General features: G+C 33.1%; 3 protein-coding genes across 4 annotated transcripts; 2 read left to right on the top strand and 1 right to left on the bottom strand.

Moving 5' to 3' along the window:
- Positions 1–768: 768 nt before the first annotated feature.
- On the top strand, positions 769–8155 carry LOC107397408 (uncharacterized). Its single transcript, XM_015985367.2, has 20 exons — positions 769–926; positions 977–1123; positions 1565–1690; positions 1736–2078; positions 2254–2450; positions 2500–2674; positions 2724–2887; positions 2940–3072; positions 3130–3247; positions 3295–3477; positions 5813–6071; positions 6116–6256; positions 6303–6431; positions 6479–6821; positions 6862–7058; positions 7109–7283; positions 7338–7501; positions 7553–7685; positions 7737–7857; positions 7913–8155. The coding sequence occupies exons 1-20, from the start codon at positions 801–803 to the stop codon at positions 8094–8096; spliced, it is 3558 nt and encodes a 1185-aa protein (XP_015840853.2). The 5' UTR covers positions 769–800; the 3' UTR covers positions 8097–8155.
- Positions 8156–9287: 1132 nt separating this feature from the next.
- Positions 9288–13724, bottom strand: LOC661668 (uncharacterized). Its single transcript, XM_015985372.2, has 20 exons — positions 13629–13724; positions 13446–13580; positions 13115–13391; positions 12884–13069; positions 12637–12842; positions 12409–12586; positions 12196–12365; positions 12024–12153; positions 11825–11978; positions 11580–11774; positions 11356–11503; positions 11164–11298; positions 10982–11113; positions 10784–10931; positions 10346–10737; positions 10160–10295; positions 9941–10116; positions 9758–9887; positions 9554–9707; positions 9288–9509 (listed from the first exon to the last, which is right to left on the bottom strand). The coding sequence occupies exons 1-20, from the start codon at positions 13665–13667 to the stop codon at positions 9356–9358; spliced, it is 3375 nt and encodes a 1124-aa protein (XP_015840858.2). The 5' UTR covers positions 13668–13724; the 3' UTR covers positions 9288–9355.
- Positions 13725–14517: 793 nt separating this feature from the next.
- LOC103315151 (tudor domain-containing protein 5) lies at positions 14518–19827 on the top strand. Of its 2 annotated transcripts, XM_008203099.3 has the most exons (11): positions 14518–14680; positions 14735–14920; positions 14971–15083; positions 15134–15619; positions 15671–15902; positions 17393–17580; positions 17630–17774; positions 17825–18049; positions 18109–18213; positions 18373–18769; positions 18830–19827. In XM_008203099.3, the coding sequence occupies exons 1-11, from the start codon at positions 14678–14680 to the stop codon at positions 19672–19674; spliced, it is 2925 nt and encodes a 974-aa protein (XP_008201321.1). In that variant the 5' UTR covers positions 14518–14677; the 3' UTR covers positions 19675–19827. The 2 variants fall into 2 exon arrangements, with proteins under 2 accessions (XP_008201321.1, XP_008201320.1); XM_008203098.3 differs by having other exon boundaries at positions 18373–19827.
- Positions 19828–20216: the final 389 nt, after the last annotated feature.

Below are 20216 nucleotides of genomic sequence, written 5' to 3'. Positions count from 1 at the left end.
TCAATAAATAAACCTTGTCTTTTTTAAGTGGCCTTCTTTAATGCTTCCCTTAGTCAAAATATCAGTAAAAAATTAGCATTTGCCACAAATTTGGTTCATTTATTGTTTTTATACCCAAAGCAATTATTAAAAAATTACATGTATGTTGAAGTTTTGCCAAAAAGATTTTTATGGATTTTGGATGCATTTCTGCTTTTTGAAATGGTACTTTCCGGTATGAATATTATGAAAGTAAAATGTTCATTACGGTACGGTTGACAAAAAAATAATAATAAAATAAACAATTACTTATTTATTTTCTTTTTGGAAAATCGCTATACCTACAAACCGCAGCGTACTTGAAGTAAATAGTAATATCTTGAAATGATCTTGAAAAAAAAAATTCTTCATACCAATAATTGACAGTATCTTCATTTTGCCAAGGTTTTTTTAAACAACTATTAGCGTTCAAAGAAGATAACGTTCATATAGGTAATGTGTTATTGAATCATGTATTTTTTAGCCAAACATTTGTACTATGATTTTCAATATGAATAAATAATGACGTTAAAAAATATAGGCGCAGCTGGTTCTGTATTTATTTTGCACTTATCATCAAGGCTACATACTCTCAAGTCATAAAAATTGATGTAAAAATGAATTGCAAATTAGGTCTTTCGAAAAATTTGACAACTGATCGAAGGGTTAAAAAATTGTTGCATTATTACAAGAAATCTAATTACACATACACGTCTATTCTCGACGTCGGAAACATTTTTCACAAATCTGGGAAGAATTTTATCAGGACTAAGCTTATCATTATGAATACGAAACTTTTACTTAAATATACAAATCACCTGAACGACGGTTATTTGTTAAAAATGTCTTTACCAGGTTACTTATTCTCTTTTTGCCTCGTCATTTCTTTAGTGAAATGTGAAAATACGGTAAAAATTACATTTTTCCTACTTTGTATAATTAAAATTAAAAATTTCAGAACCACACAACCGGCACAACAATTATTCAAATCAAAAACGGTGAATTGAGAGGTCGCATACTTAAAACAGTGGATCTTAATCATGTTTATTATGCCTATCAAGGAATACCATACGCGGAACCACCAATTGGACACCTCCGATTTGAAGTAATTTTTTTTGTAATTTGCCTTCATTTTAATAGACATATTAACAAACGCAATGTCATCAAGTGCGAAGTTTTAATAATCATAACATTTTACGAAAATTTTTAGATTGGCAAGAAGCAAAATTTGCGACCATATTTTTGCCAATTTCATAAATTTCACGGAGTGTTCAAGTAAGATTACTTTTATCCATAAAAATCAATTTTTCACTCCCAAAATTGAGACATTACCAATCATCACAATAATTCCTAAATCGATTAAATTAACAATTTTTGTTTAAAAACGGCAAAAATGGGGCAAATTACAAAAAATAATATAAAAAATTCGTCTTATAAGACATTATTTAAAAATTTTTGAAACTGAGTTCGTGCTTCAAAACTTGTCTTTTGAAACTTGTTTTTTAATGTTAAAAAATAATCAAAAATAAAAAACAAATTTTAACAGCCACCTGTCCCTAAACAAAACTGGTACGGAGTTTTCGACGCCACCAAAGACGGAAACGTGTGCGTCCAAGGAAACCCTGCCATAGGTTCCGAAGATTGCCTCAACCTCAACGTTTACGTCCCTGAGGTACAAACCAAAAATATTCAGGCAAAAAATAATTCCAATTTTTAGGTTTCCAAGTATTACAAGGCGTTGTTGCCAACGATGGTGTTTATCTATGGTGGTGGTTTCGAGGCCGGTTTTGCCACCTATGATCTGTACGGCCCCGACCACCTGCTGGAAAAAGGGGTGGTTGTGGTAACTCTTAATTACCGCACTGGGATTTTGGGATTTTCAAGTACGGGCGATTTGGTGATTCCGGGTAACAACGGATTGAAAGACCAAGTCCTGGCTCTGAAATGGGTCAAGGAAAATATCGAATTTTTTGGCGGAGATCCAAACCAAGTGACTCTTTTTGGGCAAAGTGCTGGGTCTGCTTCTGTTTCCTACCACATGCAATCAAAATTGTCTCGAGGTAACCGTATTAATAAATGATTGAGGAGTTCAGTGCTCTAACAAAATAAGCCCAATTTTAGTCATTTAGGAAAAATATACAGGGTGTATTACCTAAAAATCATGGACTTATTTTGTTATAGTACTGAACACCCCACATAACGATTAAATAAGAAAACATAATAATGAGGAAATAGGACTTTTTCATAGGGCTATCCTGGAATCTGGTGTATCCCTCACTCCTTGGGCTTTCAGTCGACGAGGTCCAGAAGTGCTAAAAATTGTAGCTAACGATTTGTGGATAGATACGAGTAATACGCGAGAAATGGTCAATAAACTGAGAAAAGTGGATTATAAACTTTTGCAAGAAAAAGCGGCATCAGCTGTGGCTTTCGTAAGCTTAATTTTTTACGAGTTTAATTTTTTTATCATCTATTTTTCAGCAATATTTAAAAGACGATCCACGACACGGTTTTATATTTTCACCAGTTATTGAGCCCCAACACGACAACGCATTCTTGACTCAAAAAAGCCATCAAATGTTGTCTAATGGTGACTTTGCCAAAGTCCCATGTATTGTCGGTTTTAACTCACTAGAAGGCACTTTTAATTTCGGAAGTAACTGAGTTATCACATAAATTCGCAAAAAATCTAATTCACATTTTAGCCTTATTTAGAGTTTGGCTTTTGCGCTACGACCTGGACCACACAAAATTGTTACCAATTGATTTAAACGCAAAAAAAGAAAAGAAAGATACTGCTGCAGACTACATAAAGAAGCATTATTTCAACGGATATCTGATCGCACTTTCTGACCGAAAATTAATGAAGGTGTTGCTTAATTAACTACATTTTGTTGCTAATTGCCAATTTTATTTTTTAGTATTTGAGTGACGATTTGTTTGTTCGGCCAGTTCGTGAATTTGTCCGATTGGTGTCACAGCACGTTCCCGTTTACTTTTACCAGTTTACATACGAGGGTGGATTGTGGGGTTTTGCGAATAGGACGCAACATGGTAAGTGGTTTAAGCAAAAACACACTAGAGTATAGTGTAAATGTTTTTATTTTCAAGGCGTAACACATAGTGAAGAATTGGGGTATTTGTGGAGATCAAAGTTTAGTCCTTCCGAATCGGATCTGCTTATGAGGAAAAGAATGACTTCAATGTGGACAGATTTTGCAAAAACTGGGTACATGATCATGTTGTATTTTATTTTTTTTGTTACCAATTTTTCAGAAATCCAACGCCAAAAAAATATTTCACGTCCTCTGAAGTCATCTGGAAAACCACCGATTCTAATTTCACTTATCTCGATATCGGTGATGAACTATTACTAAGTCAACATCCTAATAAAGCTAGCATGACTTTGTGGGACCAGATCTACCAACTTTACGGAAATCCACCTTATGACACGTATTAATTTTTGTATAATTAAAATAGTGGAGAATCGTAGAATAATAAAATTCGATTTTTAATTTTTGTGTTTTATTTCATTTCTATGAAAGTGTGTTTTCTTAAATTTATGTAAAAATGCTCTGAAAGAAAAATTATTGAGCAAAGAGAAAGTTTTATTGGGGTGAAAAAATTGTAAGGTAAGATAACAAAGCAAGTGTCTGAGACAAGAAATAAGTAACAAATTTCCTAGAAATGTTGTTGTATACCTATATCTACAACAAAGCCAATAATTTTGACCTCAGAGTCAATTAAATAAAAAAACTTAGGTACAATTAATTCCCAGTCACCGTCGTATTATGTTAGATTTTTTTTCAGTAATAACTTCTGTAACAGTAGTACTTTTTTATGAATATTACTATTATTAAATTAAAAAAAAGTTGAGACAAAGGAAAACCTATTCAAGTTTGAAGTTACAGCAGTTTGAAATTACCACTCTTACTATTTTCGTTTAAACGTATTAAAAGTGACGGTTTATTAAAAGACTAGAAAATTTTATTCAAAAATAAATGAACTGTTTTTTATTTTGACCGTAAACTAAACTTACAGAAGATTTAATTACAATCAACTTTCAAAGTCATACGATAAATAAATTACAACTGAATCTTAACTAAGATTCCATTTTGTTTTTCTAATTTTGCCCAAAAAAAATCAACTATAGAAAAACTGTGTTCATAGCTTTTGTCGACATTACCTTTCCCACACGTTTCTAACCAAATCACGAAATATATTAATGAAAAATCTTGTTTTATTTTTCATACCTATTGAAATGTGTCTAAAGCACAGCTTCAGGCCATAAATTCGAAAGGACTTAAACCCTCTGGTGGCAGTATCTTTTTTTTAATATTTCCATAAAATTTTCATAATGAAAATATGTGCGTTTCGAGCAGTTGGTTCATTTGCTTAAATTGCTTGCAGTTGATGAATTTTAAGTCAAAATAATGAAAAAATTGATCAAAAAGTGATAATCTACAGTGCTAAGTTAAAACTTGGTATTGAAATCTATTTACCAAAATTTATTCACAAGAGATGCCAAATGTTTCTTTGAAGAGAAAAACGAGCTGTGTGCAGAACCCGTAAAAATCTCCAACTGACACATATTTTATTTTATTAATTTTTATTTGTGTGCTAATTTGAAGAAACTGCCTGCTGATGGGAACAGAATATTCTTCTGTTCTAAAGCCCCAAACGAAATACAAAGAAACAACTTATTTTAAAAACGTTTCTAAAACAGTAAATTTTAATTTTTCTCTTGTAAATATTGATTTAAATTTGTCAATAATTTCAGGCTAAAAAATATCGAAAAAAATTATTTGTGCGCTAGAGAACATCTCCATTCAAAAACCATACTTTTCACTTATGTGCAAGATCCAAGTCCAAGTTTAAGTCCAAATGAATTTCTTATTTTGTTGTGTATACTTGAGAGCAATAAATTTATATTGAAAAAAAACGCGTGTCATTTTTGTTAACCATATCATAATATAGATTTCATTTGGAGAAAATTTAAGATGAGTAATCATTTATTGTTATTACTATTTTTTCTGAAAAACGTGGTCACACAAATTCTATTGTTTTGAAAATTTAATGACGCCCTTTTAATGTTTTCGTTGATATACGATACTCATAAAATTTTATGTCATAATAAAGTTAAATCTTATTATTACAGGTGCTCCCGAAAGTTAAATAGCACGGTTGTAAAATTAATATTTTTAATGGTTATTAGGCACCTTAAAAAACTAGAAGCAGATCAAACTAACAATAAATCTGTTTTTACTATAATTGGATTCTGAAGACGTTTTTATATTTATGTTAAATATCTTAGTATATCTCAACAATTAACATGATTTTTTCCTAGGCTTTTATTATTGGTTATATTATAACAACTCTTAAAAATACCATATTACTTTAACACCTACATAAAGTAGTATAGTTAACGATATAACAATTTGTTATTTTTTATAGATTATAATCAAGAAATAAATATTTTAAAACTAAATTATTGAAATTACTTCATCAGCGTCATTATAATTTAACAATACTTTCTATCTATAAGTAAATCCAATCCAATCAAACATCATAAAATAATAAATAATAATAAAAATAAGCAACGCAATGAAAATTTTACAACATGTTTTTTCTTGGGTGATATAAAAGACGCATTTGGGTCAAAGTTCATGGATTATTTTTACTTGAAAAAACAGCATTATTTTGAATACGAAAATTAAATAAAACAGAAAGGGTTTTGTGTCTTTTGTCTTCTCCAAATATGAGGTATCGCCCGCAAATTGCGAAAAACTTCCAGTCATTGCGAAAAGAAAAATCATTTAATCTATTTTATGAAAGTCATAAATCCAGATGCCACCTCATTCTTCTTTAGAAGCATATTAGGAAAAAATCTTATCTATTATCTGATTCCTAATAAATACTTCCTCCTTCACTTATATAAATACAAGCTGCACTTTAGACAGAGCAGCTTATTTAGTCCAGTAAGTAAAATGTTAGTCCTAAGAAACGTACTTTCTCTTTCCCTTGTTTTGGGTCTTGCGACTAGTGCCACTTTGGTAATTATAAAACCTTTGAGTAAAAAATATTAATCTAGGAAAAGTTTCAAGATGCTCCAGTAGTACAACTTGAAAATGGTCAAGTGAGAGGAAGAGTGGACACAACAGTGGGAGAAGGCCGAACTTATTATTCTTTCCGAGGAATTCCCTTTGCCGAGCCTCCAATTGGCGATCTCCGATTTGAAGTAACATTTCTGTTTTTTCTTTCACATATTTATCAAATTTTTTTAGCCCCCTGTCCCTAAAAGCAACTGGGATGGCGTCTGGGACGCCACAGAAGACCGATCAGATTGTGTTCAAGGCTCAAACACTGTGATGGGTTCCGAGGATTGTCTCTTCATAAATGTTTACACGCCAAAGGTGAATAAAATAAATTGTTGTAATGAAAACTGACTTGACCATTGAAGCAACCATCGTCCTCGTGTGAGTTGCTTCCCACCATGGTCTGGATTTACGGTGGTGGGTTTGAAGGAGGCTCCTCCTCTTACAACCTCTACGGGCCTGACTATCTTCTCGAGAAGGATGTTGTTGTTGTTACGTTCAATTACCGTTTAGGAGTTTTGGGATTTCTGAGTACTGGTGACGACGTAGCTCCTGGGAATAACGGTCTCAAAGACCAGGTCCTGGCCCTTCAGTGGGTGAGAGACAACATAAAGAATTTCTGTGGGAACCCTGAACAGGTCACTCTTGCTGGCCAAAGTGCCGGATCTGCGTCAGTGGCCTATCACCTCCAATCACCCTTATCTGAAGGTAATTACTATTTTAAACAGCAAAGTTACGTCTCTTTTAGGACTTTTCCATAGGGCTATACTACAGTCAGGTGTGTCTCTAAGTCTGTGGGCTTACAGTCGACGAGTTCCTCAAGTTGTTGGCCAACTGGCCCAAGCTTTGGAAATTGATAACTCAACAAGTCGCTCGATTGTTGACAGTTTGAAGCAACTTAACACCACCTACCTCCAAACTAAAGCGTCTGCGACCATATCCGAAGTAAGGCAATATTTTCCAATTAATTGTTAATTTCTGAATCAAAATTTTAGGCCCTAATCTCGAACAATCCCAGAGACGGGTTTGCCATGGGCCCTGTGAGTGAGCATGACCACCCTGGTGCATTCTTTTCCGGAAGAAGCCACGAACTACTATCCAATAAAAAATTCCATAAAGTACCAATAGTCATTGGGTTCAATTCTCTGGAAGGGACATTTAATTTCGAACGTACTTATAACAGTCTCCCACTTTTTTACATTTAATATCATAAAAAAATTCCAGTTCTTTTCCGTCTCTATCTGGTCAAATTTGATCTCGACAATACCATGTTGTTGCCAATTGACATGAATATTGACAGCAGCAAGAAATCGGAAGCTGCCAAAAAATTAAAGCAACATTATTTCGGCTGGAAGCCTGTTAGTATGGCCAACGTCGAGTTGATGAAGGTATTTTGTGACAATTGATCATAATTGTGGGGCTAAAATATAAGTTTTCAGTTCCTCAGCGATGACCAATTTGGGCGATCTATTACAGAATTTGGCCGGCTTTTGAAAGATGACGCCCCTGTATATTTCTACCGGTTTTCATACGAGGGGGGATTGTGGGGTAATTACAACCGAACTAACTCAGGTACTTGTTTTATTCTGTTATTCAGTCAAAAGTATAATTTCGCACATTTAGGTGTAACACATAGTGAAGAATTGGGTTACTACTGGGTTTCCAATCATCAACCATCGTCTGATCACGATTTTGTTATACGCACTAGAATGGTAAAGTTGTGGACTAACTTTATCAAATATGCGTAAGTTTAAGTTTTTAATCGTAAGTGAATGCGCAAGTCTAATTTTATTCTGCAGGAATCCCACTCCGGAGCAAGACCCTGTGTTGCAAGATATTATCTGGAAACCCTTTAATAATAGTTTGTCTTTTGTGGATATTGGAGAACATTTGGTTGTTGGTGAATCTCCAGAACAGGAACATATGGGGTTCTGGGATAGCTTTTATGGGCAATATGGAAACCCACCTTATACTACGTATTGATTTCAAATTGTTGACATTTCTGTAAAAATCGCAAGTCTAATAAAATAATAAAAACGCCATTTCGTAATTTTCCTGTTTTCACCGCTCACATCCACATAAAAGGGTCTTACACAATACGTAACTTAAACAAGATTAGGTTTACAATGTACCTAGATAATCACAACAATAAAGAAATTACAACAAAATTAAATTTACAATTTGATTTATTTGCAATCTATATATTATGAGACACAAAGTTGTTTCAACAAGGATTGTTGAATCTTCCGAATTTAATAAAAAGAAAATAAAAATTCCCGCGACTCTAATTTTTATTAAGTTGTAGAGGAAGATTTTGTAATGTTTTCTCATAAAAATTAAGCTTATTTTTGAATGTAATCCAAACGGCAGAGGCGTCAGTTGAAAACCGTGTTTAATGCAAATTATTCAAAAATTGTTAAATTTTCCGAATTTAATAAAAAGAAAATAAAAAGTCTCTCGATTCCAATTTTTTAGTTTGTTGTAGAGGAAGAATTAATAATGTTTTTCTACAAAAATGAAGCTTATTGATGAATGTCAGGAGCGTCAGTTGAAAACCGTGTTTTATGCGAATTTTTCAAAAATCGTTAAAGTTTTCGAATTTAATAAAAAGAAAATAAAAGCCCGAAGACCCCAATTTTTAATATGTTGAAGAGGTAAAATATGTGCATTCTAAGTTTCATAACAATCTGTTGACAAATGACTGAGATATCAAGCTCTAAAGTCTTAAGTGAGACACGCTGTATATCTAAATTAAAGCTTTATCAAAAAATTGTTGTCTGTGGAAAATGCCTAAAATGTTAGCGGACCAACTGCCATCCATCCGCAACACATTATTTTAGGTATATGTTGTGTGAGTTGTTGTGTTTAAAAAATTTAAAAAATAGTCAAAATCATGGTTTTAGGACAAATTTGATTTCATTCGTCGTTTTAGGACAAACACCAGCGTTTTTAAATTTCTTGATGTAAAAAAATTATGTGTACGTCAACAGGCCTTGAAAAGAATCAAAAATCTACTTTCCCTAAAATCCGGTTCAATTTACGGATATTTTAAATTTTTTCCTTCAAAAAATTTGTTGATACGGTACTGCATATGGTAGAGTACCAAATATTCATGTTGTTATCTATACTTTTATATATCGTTTAAACGAAAATTTACAGTTTTTATCAAAGCAATCAAGACAAATCAATTTTATTACATTTCAAAATGTATCAAAATCATTATAGTTCAACATAGCGTAAAGTTAAATCCATCTGTGATAGGTATCTGCTTTGGGATGATTCCTAACTTCCAAATTCTCTCCAATATCTAAATATAAAAAATCGCCTACACCTCCCGATGTCACCGTAGGCCAAGTAACATTTTGTAAAAGATCACTTGTGTCCGGTGTGGGGTTTCTACAAAATTCAGTCAAAATTTTTCCAAAAACCTCTTCACCTACAAGTTTTTAACAAAATTGGTCCAAAGTGTTAGCATTCTGTGTTGGGTCAGAACATCCTCTGGGGGAAATTTACTCAAGTCAGAATTATCATATCCATCCCGAGTGGTCCGCCACACATAGCGAAGCTCTTCAGCATGTGCAACGTGTTCAGCACCTGTGTGAACGTACTAGAAGTTAAAAAATAGAAGACACTACAACTTTCACCTTCAATACTGATAGTAACGTTCCCCATTATGCCGTCATAAGAGAACTGATAATAATAAACGTCAGTGAATTGTGATTTCATTTCGGCACATTTTATAATGGCTCGTGTGAAGCTATTATCACTAGAAAACTACCAGAAAATTGAGTAATTTAATATAATACAATAAAAAACTTGTAGGTTACCCGTACTGCTGCACTCATATTGTCGATAAAATTTTCGTGGTCACAATAAATTTGTTTGATGGCTTGCCCAAACTTGACAATAGTCTCATTGTTGAGAACTACACTCACATCTTCAGGTACTAAACGATCCACGTTGCTGTCGTACATTTCACATTCCGATTTAAGCGAATCTAAGTCTATTAAACTATTAATATCAATGCGCAAAAGTTCAGTAAATACCTCCAGCCTCATATAGGGATTCTTCGGAATTAATTCCCATCAAAATCGGCACTTTGACAAAATTCCCTGACTGCACAAGACCGTACATTTTTTTCGTAATAAAAGCATCCTCATGCTCAACTTCAATAACTGGTGCCTGTATTTCACAAAACAAATATTTCGCAAAACACTTAGCCACATTTTTACCCATCCTGATTGTAAGGGCGAGACTTTATCTAAATCAGCAGCTGGTAAATTGAGTAGAAAGTCCAGAAGTGCTTCAGAATCATCAATTTCGTTAAAACTCGAATTAAAAAGCGCACCATAGGCGAAAGCTTTTTGTCTCGGGTTTCTTTGGAGGGACCATGGATTAATCGCAGTGCCACTTTCCATAATCGCTCCTCGGAATAAGCCTTCCGACTTTGCGTTCAAAATGTGATGACTGACTGAAGCACCACCTGCGCTTTCGCCCACTAAAGTCACTCTTTTGGGATCCCCTCCGAACAAATGGATATTATCATGGACCCATTTTATGGCCAGTTGTTGGTCTTTTAAGCCATTATTTCCGGGTATTATTGCATCTCCGGTCGATAAAAAACCTTCAGTTGAAAAAATTGTAAAAAAAATCACACTTTTGTCAGTTACCTAAAGCTCCCAGTCTGTAATTAAATGTAACAATCACAACGTCATGATCAATTAAATATTCAGGGCCTCGTCGGTACTGCATTGCATGACCCTCAACAAATCCACCACCGTAAATATACAACAGAACAGGTATAGAGGCATTTTTCAGCTACAAATAACCACAAGCTAATTAACTTGTTAAAAAATAACAATTAATACTTCTGGTGTGTAAACATTAATGTAGAGACAATCTTCGGACTCCTCTGGCAAGTTAGTCGTGTCTTGATAACAGATTTTATCGAGATATGTACAATTTAGAACTCCTTCCCAGTCTTTAGGGAGTTTTGGTGCCTAATTAAAAAAGTTTTGCTACAAATTATTATTTGTCAAAAAATTATTACTTTAAACCGAAGATTTCCAACAGGTGGAGCAGCATATGGAATTTTTTGGAAAATAAAATAGGGTTTATCAGTGTATGATTTATCTTCACGTCCAAGGATTATGCCGTTAGGAAGTTCCACCAAAACATTGGAACACTTCAAATAATTTAGTTTGTATTATTGATTTATGTGAAAACATGTTTTAATAATTACCAGAATATACGATAGTTTGAAGACGAGTAATAGGAAAATTTTCGCTAACATGTTAGATGCACGCACTTGGGAGCAAATGATTATTGTGTTTGATAAGTGTTTAGATAATTTGTGATAAATAAAAAATAGGTGCGCAATAATTGGAACACTGTTATTAAATTAATTTTTATTTGAAACTACAGAAAACGTAAAATTGTACAGGATATGTGAAATTATGTGTTGGTTAAAAAGTATCAAATTCCTCTTCACCAAAAAAATCGTAAATCATATTCCATCCCAAATAGGCCGCAATTTTGGGGTAACTTTTGATTGTTAATTCCTTGTCAATGTTTAAATATAACAAATCTTTCGGTCTTCCAGTTGCCACACTTGGCCACGAAATATTTTCCAACATTTCGAATTTCTTAGAGTTTGGGTTTCTGAAAAATATGTTTAAACTTTTGTGATCGTAAAACCGACCATAAGGTACAAAGTCTTTGCAAAATTTGTCCACAGTGTTAATAATCGTCGGTGTGTAACTACATCGTCTTCAGGGAACTGTTCAATGTCTGTGTTATTATACCCTTGAAAATCTATACGCCACATGTATCGTAATTCTTCTGTGTGAGCCACTTTTCCAGCTCCTGTAATTATTTGTTTTTAATAGTGTGCATAATTTGTACAATCACCTTTGATCAAAGTTGAAACGTTTCCAATCATTCCATCATAAGAAAATTGGTAAAAGTAGACGTTTGTAAATTTTGACTGAAGCTGAGCGTGTTTGATAACAGATCTCGTGAAAGAATTGTCGCTGAAAAACTAACTCAGATTTCAGACTGGAACAATGATTATGTCACATACTCGAATTCCTGCAGATAAGTCGTCTTGCAATTTACTTCCGGTGTAAAAACTTCGAATTATTTCACCAATCATTTTACGCTTTTGCTTGTCTTTGACATTTAAATCATGGGGAACCAACCAGTCTAAATTATCATCGTACGTTTTCATTATATTTTTTAATAAAGACAAGTCTTAAAAATACAATTATTGGTGTTGACAAGCAAAAAACACTACCGTTAGCATCCTCTAATGCCTCTTCTGATGTAATGCCAATAATAATGGGCACTTTAACAAAGTTTCCGATTTTTAAATCGCCAAACATTTTCCTAGTTATAAATGCATCTTCGTGCTCAACTTCTAAAACTGGTGCGTAGAAATAACCTTGTGAAATTTGGCGGTTTTGTAAGGTTTCCTAAACAAGTTATTTTTTTATCAACATTTTTGATTTGTGTAAATTGGTACCGTTTGATGCACTCGATAGGAAGCCTTATCTAGCTCATCTGCAGTCACTGTTAACAAAAACTTACGTAACTCTTTCGAATCATTGTTGGTTTTAAAAGTTTCGTTTATGTAACTGGCTGTTTGAAATGCAATTTGTCTTGAATTTCTCTGGAAGCTCCAAGGACTTAGAAACGAACCGCTTTGGCAAATTGCCGCCCAAAATAATCCTGTTTGTTGTTAAAAATATGAAATTCTATTAACTTATTACCCTTCGAATTTTTGTTTAATATTTGGTAAGTCACAGACGCTGACCCAGCGCTTTGTCCAACAATTGTTATTCTAGACGGATCGCCCCCAAACAATATAATATTATTCCGAGCCCATTTCAAGGCAAGTTGCTGATCCTTTAATCCATTATTCCCCGGTATTTCTGTATCTTGCGTCGACAAAAAACCTGAGAATTTTTCTTAAACCGGGGAAACGTGGGCGAACGACATACCGAAAGGTCCCAAACGATAGTTAATTGTAACAACAACTACATTATAATCTATGAAAAATTCAGGACCACATATTGAACTTGTGCATGCACCTCCGATGAACCCACCACCATGTATGTAAAAAATTACGGGCAAAAGTGCGTCTACTTTTGGGGTGTAAACATTTAAATATAAGCAATCTTCCGATTCAAGGGAAAAATCGCCAGCTACTTGGTAACAAATCGCATCACTTCTTGTCGTATTCAATACACCGTCCCATTTTTTCGGGAGAATCGGGGCCTTAAATTGAAATAATCCTGTTTTGCTAAATAATAATTTGAAACAATTTTTTACTTGAAATCTTAATTCTCCAATTGGGGGAGCAGCATATGGTATTTTTTCGAAACTATAGAATTTTTTGTGTGTTAAAGTAACAGATTGTTTCCCACGGATGCTCCCATCCGGCAAATGAATCACAATGTCTGAAAACTATGAATATATTATTGAAGTAATTTTTGTAAGAAATCGGAATTTTACCCCAAAATTGAATAAAGCAAATAAGGCAAAATGTCTCATGGTTCAGTTGCTACACCTACACAAATATTAAATAAAAATTATCAGTAAAGTACCTAACACATTAATTTGTTTAGTGCGCTATAAAATCAAATTGCTTTATAACAGGCGCAGTCTTTAATTTTCAGATAATCGACAGACTTACTATCTTACCTTAAATTGTAAAAATGTTTATTTGGTTCAAATAAACAAGCAAATAGTATGAAAAAATAAAATCAAATATTTTTTTAAATAACTGGATAACCCATTGGTTTCTCTATTGCAAAATGTGATTGGAATTGTGTTTTCTATTTTTATTTATTTGGAAAAGAATGGAGGGATGTTGTAGGTACTTCAGTGGGGTTCGAAAAAAATAAGTAAATGTAAGTAGGTGTTATTATAAATATACAAAGTGTCTCAAAGGTTCATTACTGACTATTATTTATTAAATAATCGCATTAACTAAATTTTTTTCGAGTGTAGAGAATGTTTCAGAAATGAATTACAAAACAAACTTATGTTTTTTAATGAAATACCCTATATATTTCATAACATTTTTGGATGTAGCTTTTAACACTTGATGTTTTTTAAGATAAATTTTTATTATTATTAAACAATTTTGTTTAGTTTTTTAAATAATCTATTTTTTATCTCATAAAAACACTATTGAAAAAATATTGCACACAAATTAAAAATTATATAAAAGTAAGTTATATAATAATTTTATAATGGGATAATATGGATAAATGGATAATAATCTGACAAATTTAATGTAAAAATAAACTTAATAAAAACACATTATGAAAATGTTTCAAAAACATTTCTTTATATTTAAATTTTGCGGGAACTTTGTTGTCAGAAATTCAAATTTTCGACATTTGACATTTGACGTTCATGTCTTGAAATGTGAATTTTGGAAGGAATTTTGTTGTTTAGTTTTAGTTGTAATTGTGAATTTGTGAATTTGATTTAGGTCGCTGAAATGTGGTAGTGTTATTATTGGTAAACTATTAATTGCTGGAAGTTTTATCATAATGGTACATTTTTCAAATCAAACTTCTAACCTAAATTAATAACAAACAATTTTGCAGGCGCCTTCAGAAGCCACTGAAACAAAGTGTATAATCACAAGCTTGTTAACGTCCAATCCTTTACGTTGTTCTATTGCACAGTTATGTGACGATTTTCGAAATATTGTAGGCTACCCGATTCCTATTGATAAACTGGGTTTCAAGTCAGTTGAGGCATATTTGAAATCAATTCCAGACACAGTTAAAGTAATTTCTCGTCCAATTTTTGCTTTAGGTGTTATTGTCCAGTTTTGTAGGTTTATGGCACAGGTCCGGATGCAGAAGTCCAAGGTATTATTAAAGAAAAATCGGCGCATATTAATCTAATGGTAGCTAAGCAAAAGACAACCAGCATTCCGCCCCATAAACGGTTGATTTTTTATTAAACGTGTGGGGTAAATGTGGACAATTGTTTTTTAGTTCTAGGATGAAATTTATTCCTTCGGGGTATCAGAAAAACTACAACGCTCCACGTAGACCTACAAGATTTAACACAAATAAGTGCAACGAATTTTTCCGATTTCCAATTGACCCAGTTGTAGCAGCACAAGAAGAAGAAATAATTTCACCTTCAAGTGATGAACCTTGCCTTAATAACGAGCCTCAAATACAAGACTGTGATTATCGTGAGAAACCTCACGAAGATAAGGTGTTTGTTTGTGATAGAGAAGCGATTTCTCAAATTGAACCGAAAAAAGATGAAAAGGTTTCTTCAAGTGATACGAGCAGTTTGTTGTCACCAGTTGAGACAAAAACTGATCATTCGGCGCCTTTTGCTTTAAATGAGAGCAACGAAGTTTCGCCTTCAAACTCAAATGTTCCTACAAAAGTTGAAAATAACTTAAAACAGTTAATTCTCCAATTTCCGAACGGTCTCTGGTGCACGAAATTACCGTCAGAATATCGGTACAACATCCAAGTTAGTTGCCTTCGATTGAGTTAATCAATTTGTTTTAGGCAAATGTTTAACAAGAAATTGAATTATGAATACTACGGTTATAAGTCTCTGATTCAAATGTGCGCAGATTTGCCTCATATTTTCCACTTTATTCGGCCAGGAATGGACGATTTTCTTCTGTTTGATATAAGCCGGCCTCTGCCAACTTTAACTAAGAGTGAAACGGTTAAAAATGAGTTGGAAGTTGAAGATGTCGCCACGACGCACATTTTGGACGAACTTGCGTTGGACGTACGTATTTTTTAGGGTTTTTCGTTTTGTCATAATTAAAGGGGTTAATGGGTCAAGGGGCTAAAACTAAAAGCTTTCGAAAAATTGCTTTAAGTTTGAAGTTATGTTAGCTAGGGTTTGCTAACTTTGAATATTATTAAATATACAGTGAGGATTTTATTTTGCTGAAAGGCTTTGAAATTTTGTACATAACCGAAATCGATCATTCTGAGGTCAACTAAATTGTTTTCAAGCTTCCGGAACTTCGAGAAATTGACGCCAACTTTGAAATTTTAAATAGTAACCACCTATTTTTATTGCATTTTTGAATTAGTCTTTTGAAACTGACTAAAATATACCCTAGTTGTTTAGTACTGTCATAGTTTTTTGACGTTATGTATTTTTTTTTGTAAATTTTTATTTGCAGGGGTTCATTTAAAAGATCATAGCTCTTGAACTCTTAACAATAAGTGAATAATTCTTTTTGTATTCGATAACCAAAGGTTTGAACTGCCAAATCGCAAAGCTACTATGGTTTTTTGAAAATTATGATCAAAAAATGATTATTTTTATATTATGCAGGTATCCATAAATTAACTATTTATGCTAGTTAATAGTTAATTTTTTATTTTATTTATCCATAAATTAACTAGTAAACAATGAATCGTACTTATAATTTAAGCTTTTATTTTCATACGATAGAATGCGAAATTTTATAATATTTTGTTTGGATGACTGAATAGGGGATATTCGAAACTAAGAGGTTTAGAGAAAAACGAGTGAAATAATTCAAAAAGTTAAAACCGCATCTCACTATCGTTTTTTGTATTCGACTTGTAAATTAATAAAAGTTGTCATTTTAAAAAATCATTTTCCCTTATAAAAATTCACATTTGAAACAAAAGTGCTATAACATACTTTTGTACGCAGAATTTAACATTGTTGTCGATGTTTTTTTTTCTAACCATTCGTTTAGCTGCAATAACATAAAGTTGCATTTTTTAAATGAAAACTATATGCGGCTGTGACATTTTTGAAAAGTTTTTTTATTGGATGTGTCTATTTGTGTAATACATTATTTTTAGATATTTAAAAAAGTATAATATTTTGCTTTTTTTTGTAGTAGTAGGCCATGAATAAATTTTGGATCTGCAACTAAAACTATGAAGAATATACTTGTATTACCCAACAAGAGATTTTAAACAATAATCCAAAAAACATGAAACATCGGAAAAAAAATTAATTGTATGATTGCCTGCCTATAAAATTTTATTTTACAAAAAAAATATTTCTTAACCTCTTAGTTTCGGACAAAAGTGGCACCACCCTGTATATGACCTCTTTAGCAACAAATAACTTGAAACTTTTTCGAGAAATACGAATGTGTTAAGCGTATTTTAATTAAATGTAATTAAAGTATAGTTCAAATTTGTAAAAGTCAATTTTCGAAAAAAATTACATAGCCTCTGTAGTCTTTGTCCTCTAATCCCTTCAATTATTTATTAATATAGTGGACAGCTGGCTCACCGTGGATACCTCCCGATGTTATGCGTTTATCTGATGAAATTCCTCGGTTTTTCCCGCCTAATGTCGCCATTAAGGATATACTTGACGTCACTGTTGAGGAAATTTACGATCTTTCCAAATTTTGGGTGACTTTGACTTACGGCGATTTGAAAGACTTGATGGACGATTTGCAGTAAGCAATTTTTATTTTTATTTTCAACTTGTAAAACGCCGTTTTCTAGGACTTTTTTCGACGAAAATCATAGTAAATACCTTATTCCTGAGAAACTGTTAGCAGGCGGCTTATTTTGTGTAGCTCTGTATGGAAAAACATATCATCGTTGCGTCATTGTTGATATGTTACCGAGAACACCGGGTTTTATTAGGGTTTGTTTGTTTATTTTTGATTTCAGTTTGTTTAAACACTTTGATGTTAGGTATTTTTTGTTGATTATGGTACAGTGGAGAATGTCCCCAGTAAGGAAATTTGGTTTTTGCCGAAACAATTTAGTGAAGTGCCTTGTCAAGCGATCCGAGTGCGCTTAGCTAGCATTTATCCCCCTTATGAAAACAGCACGTGGAGCGAACAAGCCATAGTTGCCTTCCAAAAACTTGTAACCAATAGAGTTGTAGTTGGAGAAGTCACTAAAATTGACGAGAAGGTTTGAATGATAATTTTAATTTTTTTTTATTTTTCTAGTAACAATGTGCGTTTTTGCAGCAATTTGTCTTCGAACTTTATATGGCTGATATTACTAATGAAAAGAATATTTTTTATATTAACGATCGTTTAGTTAACGAAGGACATGCAATCTACACGGATCAGGTAAGACATTGATTGGTGGGGTCATCTAGAGTTAAAACAGCTTAACTATTATTTAACTAAACAAAATCGATTAATAAAACAGTCAACTACTGGGTGAATTAATTGTGGTTTATTTCTGAAATTACTATTTGATTACTTGATTACTACGTCTTATTACAGGAGAGGAAAAGGTCTTACATCGACTACGATTGTACGCCAAACGTCCAGTATCTGCACCTATTTCCGGAATTCTTTGAAATCGAGTCGGGTTTAGCTCCAACAAACGAAGAAATGAAGTATATTATCGCCAACAAGCTACCTCTCCATCACTACATGCCTCAGTACTTCAATATTTATTATTTCGAGGACGTGGAGCAGATCCAAACCCAGCACGAAAAATTCAACAAGAAGAAATTAAAAGATCATTTAGTGTACTCCGAAGAAGAAGATTTCGACTTTTCATTTTTCCCTGATAGTTTGCAAAGTGAAATTAAGGACCTTCTTGAGCAGGACATTAAAACAAAATTGTGTGGTGATCAAATCAAAACTGACAAACTGTCTAAACTTGGTGCAGATGGTGAGATGGAGACAGATTCATCTTTTAGACAGTATTCTTGTAACAAAAAACGTATTTCAGACCTAATACATGGCACCTCAACCAAGACTGAAAATGATTCAATGTGCTATCGTGCTAGGTCTGTTTCGTCTTTGGATTTAAATTCATTAAGTGATGTGTCGTGTAGTTCGGAATCGTCGCCGGATATTTTCCCGCTAAATAATAGCTTCAAGCAGCTGAATTTAAATAACAGTGATTTGTCGGTTCTAAGTCATGGCAGTGTATCACATAAATCCACTAATCCGTTTCTCAATGGTGACTTGTCGGTAGATAAAAATCCGTTTCGGCTTTATAATCCGTTTACGAGTGACGAAGACCAAACATCCAGCAGTAGTAACGTATTTAGTAAAACACCGGAAGAAAAGTTACCAGATCAAATCGTGAATAACTTGAACGACAATAATTTAAACGAAAGTGCGTGCGGGTGTAAGCTTAAACAAGTCAATCTCGATAAATCAAATTTGAACTCGAATAAAACTCTCTCAAATCCGTTCAAAGCCTTTGAGAAGAACGAAAAACAACAACCAACGAATGCACAAGTACGAGTGCGGACACCTCCAGGATTTGCTTCGCAAAACGGGATGATTCCAAATACAAGTTTCATGAACTTTGTTCCTAATAATTTTTTAAACAATCCGTATTATCAAAGGTTTGCGTATTCCCAATACAATCAGATTTATGCGCAAAATCAGCTTATGACCCAATCAGTGGCCAGGTTTTATGGCCCAGGTCAGTACCCTAACCAGTTTAATTTCAATGCAAATGCTTGGAATCAGACTTTTAACGCTAATGCTTGGAACCAAAGTTTCAACGCAAATGCGTGGAATCAGATGCGACCGCCGAATTTCAACAATTTTAGGCCATAGGCAGGTTGCTTTAGAAGTATCGCGTTATTTGAGTTTTACATTGTTTTTTAAGTTTTAAAGTAATTCCTCAGAATTTGTTGTTTCAATTACTTATTAGAAATAAATTTTTATAACATATGTATTTTTATAATCGTGAATAAACCGTTTCGTTTATTTTGCTTTATTTTGTTTTGAAGTTGGGATATGAAACAACGTACAAATAAAATGTTCCAATCATAGCCTCCTTGGTGTATGGATACAACTGTCTCCATACATCAAGGTGGCCATGGTTCCTATCATCGGTAGTTCCGTTAATATCGCATTTTCAATAGTAAGACAAAAATTTTATCCTAAACTATATTTAAAAAATTCAAATTTTTTCCAATTTGCATCAAAATAAAACGTTAAATTCAGAAAAGTGCAGAATGGTATACATTTTGGCTCAGTATACGCTATACAGGATTATTCATAAACTCCTATTTTCATCGGTAATGCAGCACGAAATACCTTTTACAAAAATTAGAAATATATATTTTTTCTTATGTTTCTGAAAGTCTTAATCG

The sequence above is a fragment of the Tribolium castaneum genome, chromosome 4 (genome assembly GCF_031307605.1).
Source record: "Tribolium castaneum strain GA2 chromosome 4, icTriCast1.1, whole genome shotgun sequence".
In the NCBI taxonomy this organism is placed as follows: domain Eukaryota; kingdom Metazoa; phylum Arthropoda; class Insecta; order Coleoptera; family Tenebrionidae; genus Tribolium; species Tribolium castaneum.
Note: the sequence above shows the minus strand (reverse complement) of the source record. Positions and strands in the feature narration are given on the sequence as shown.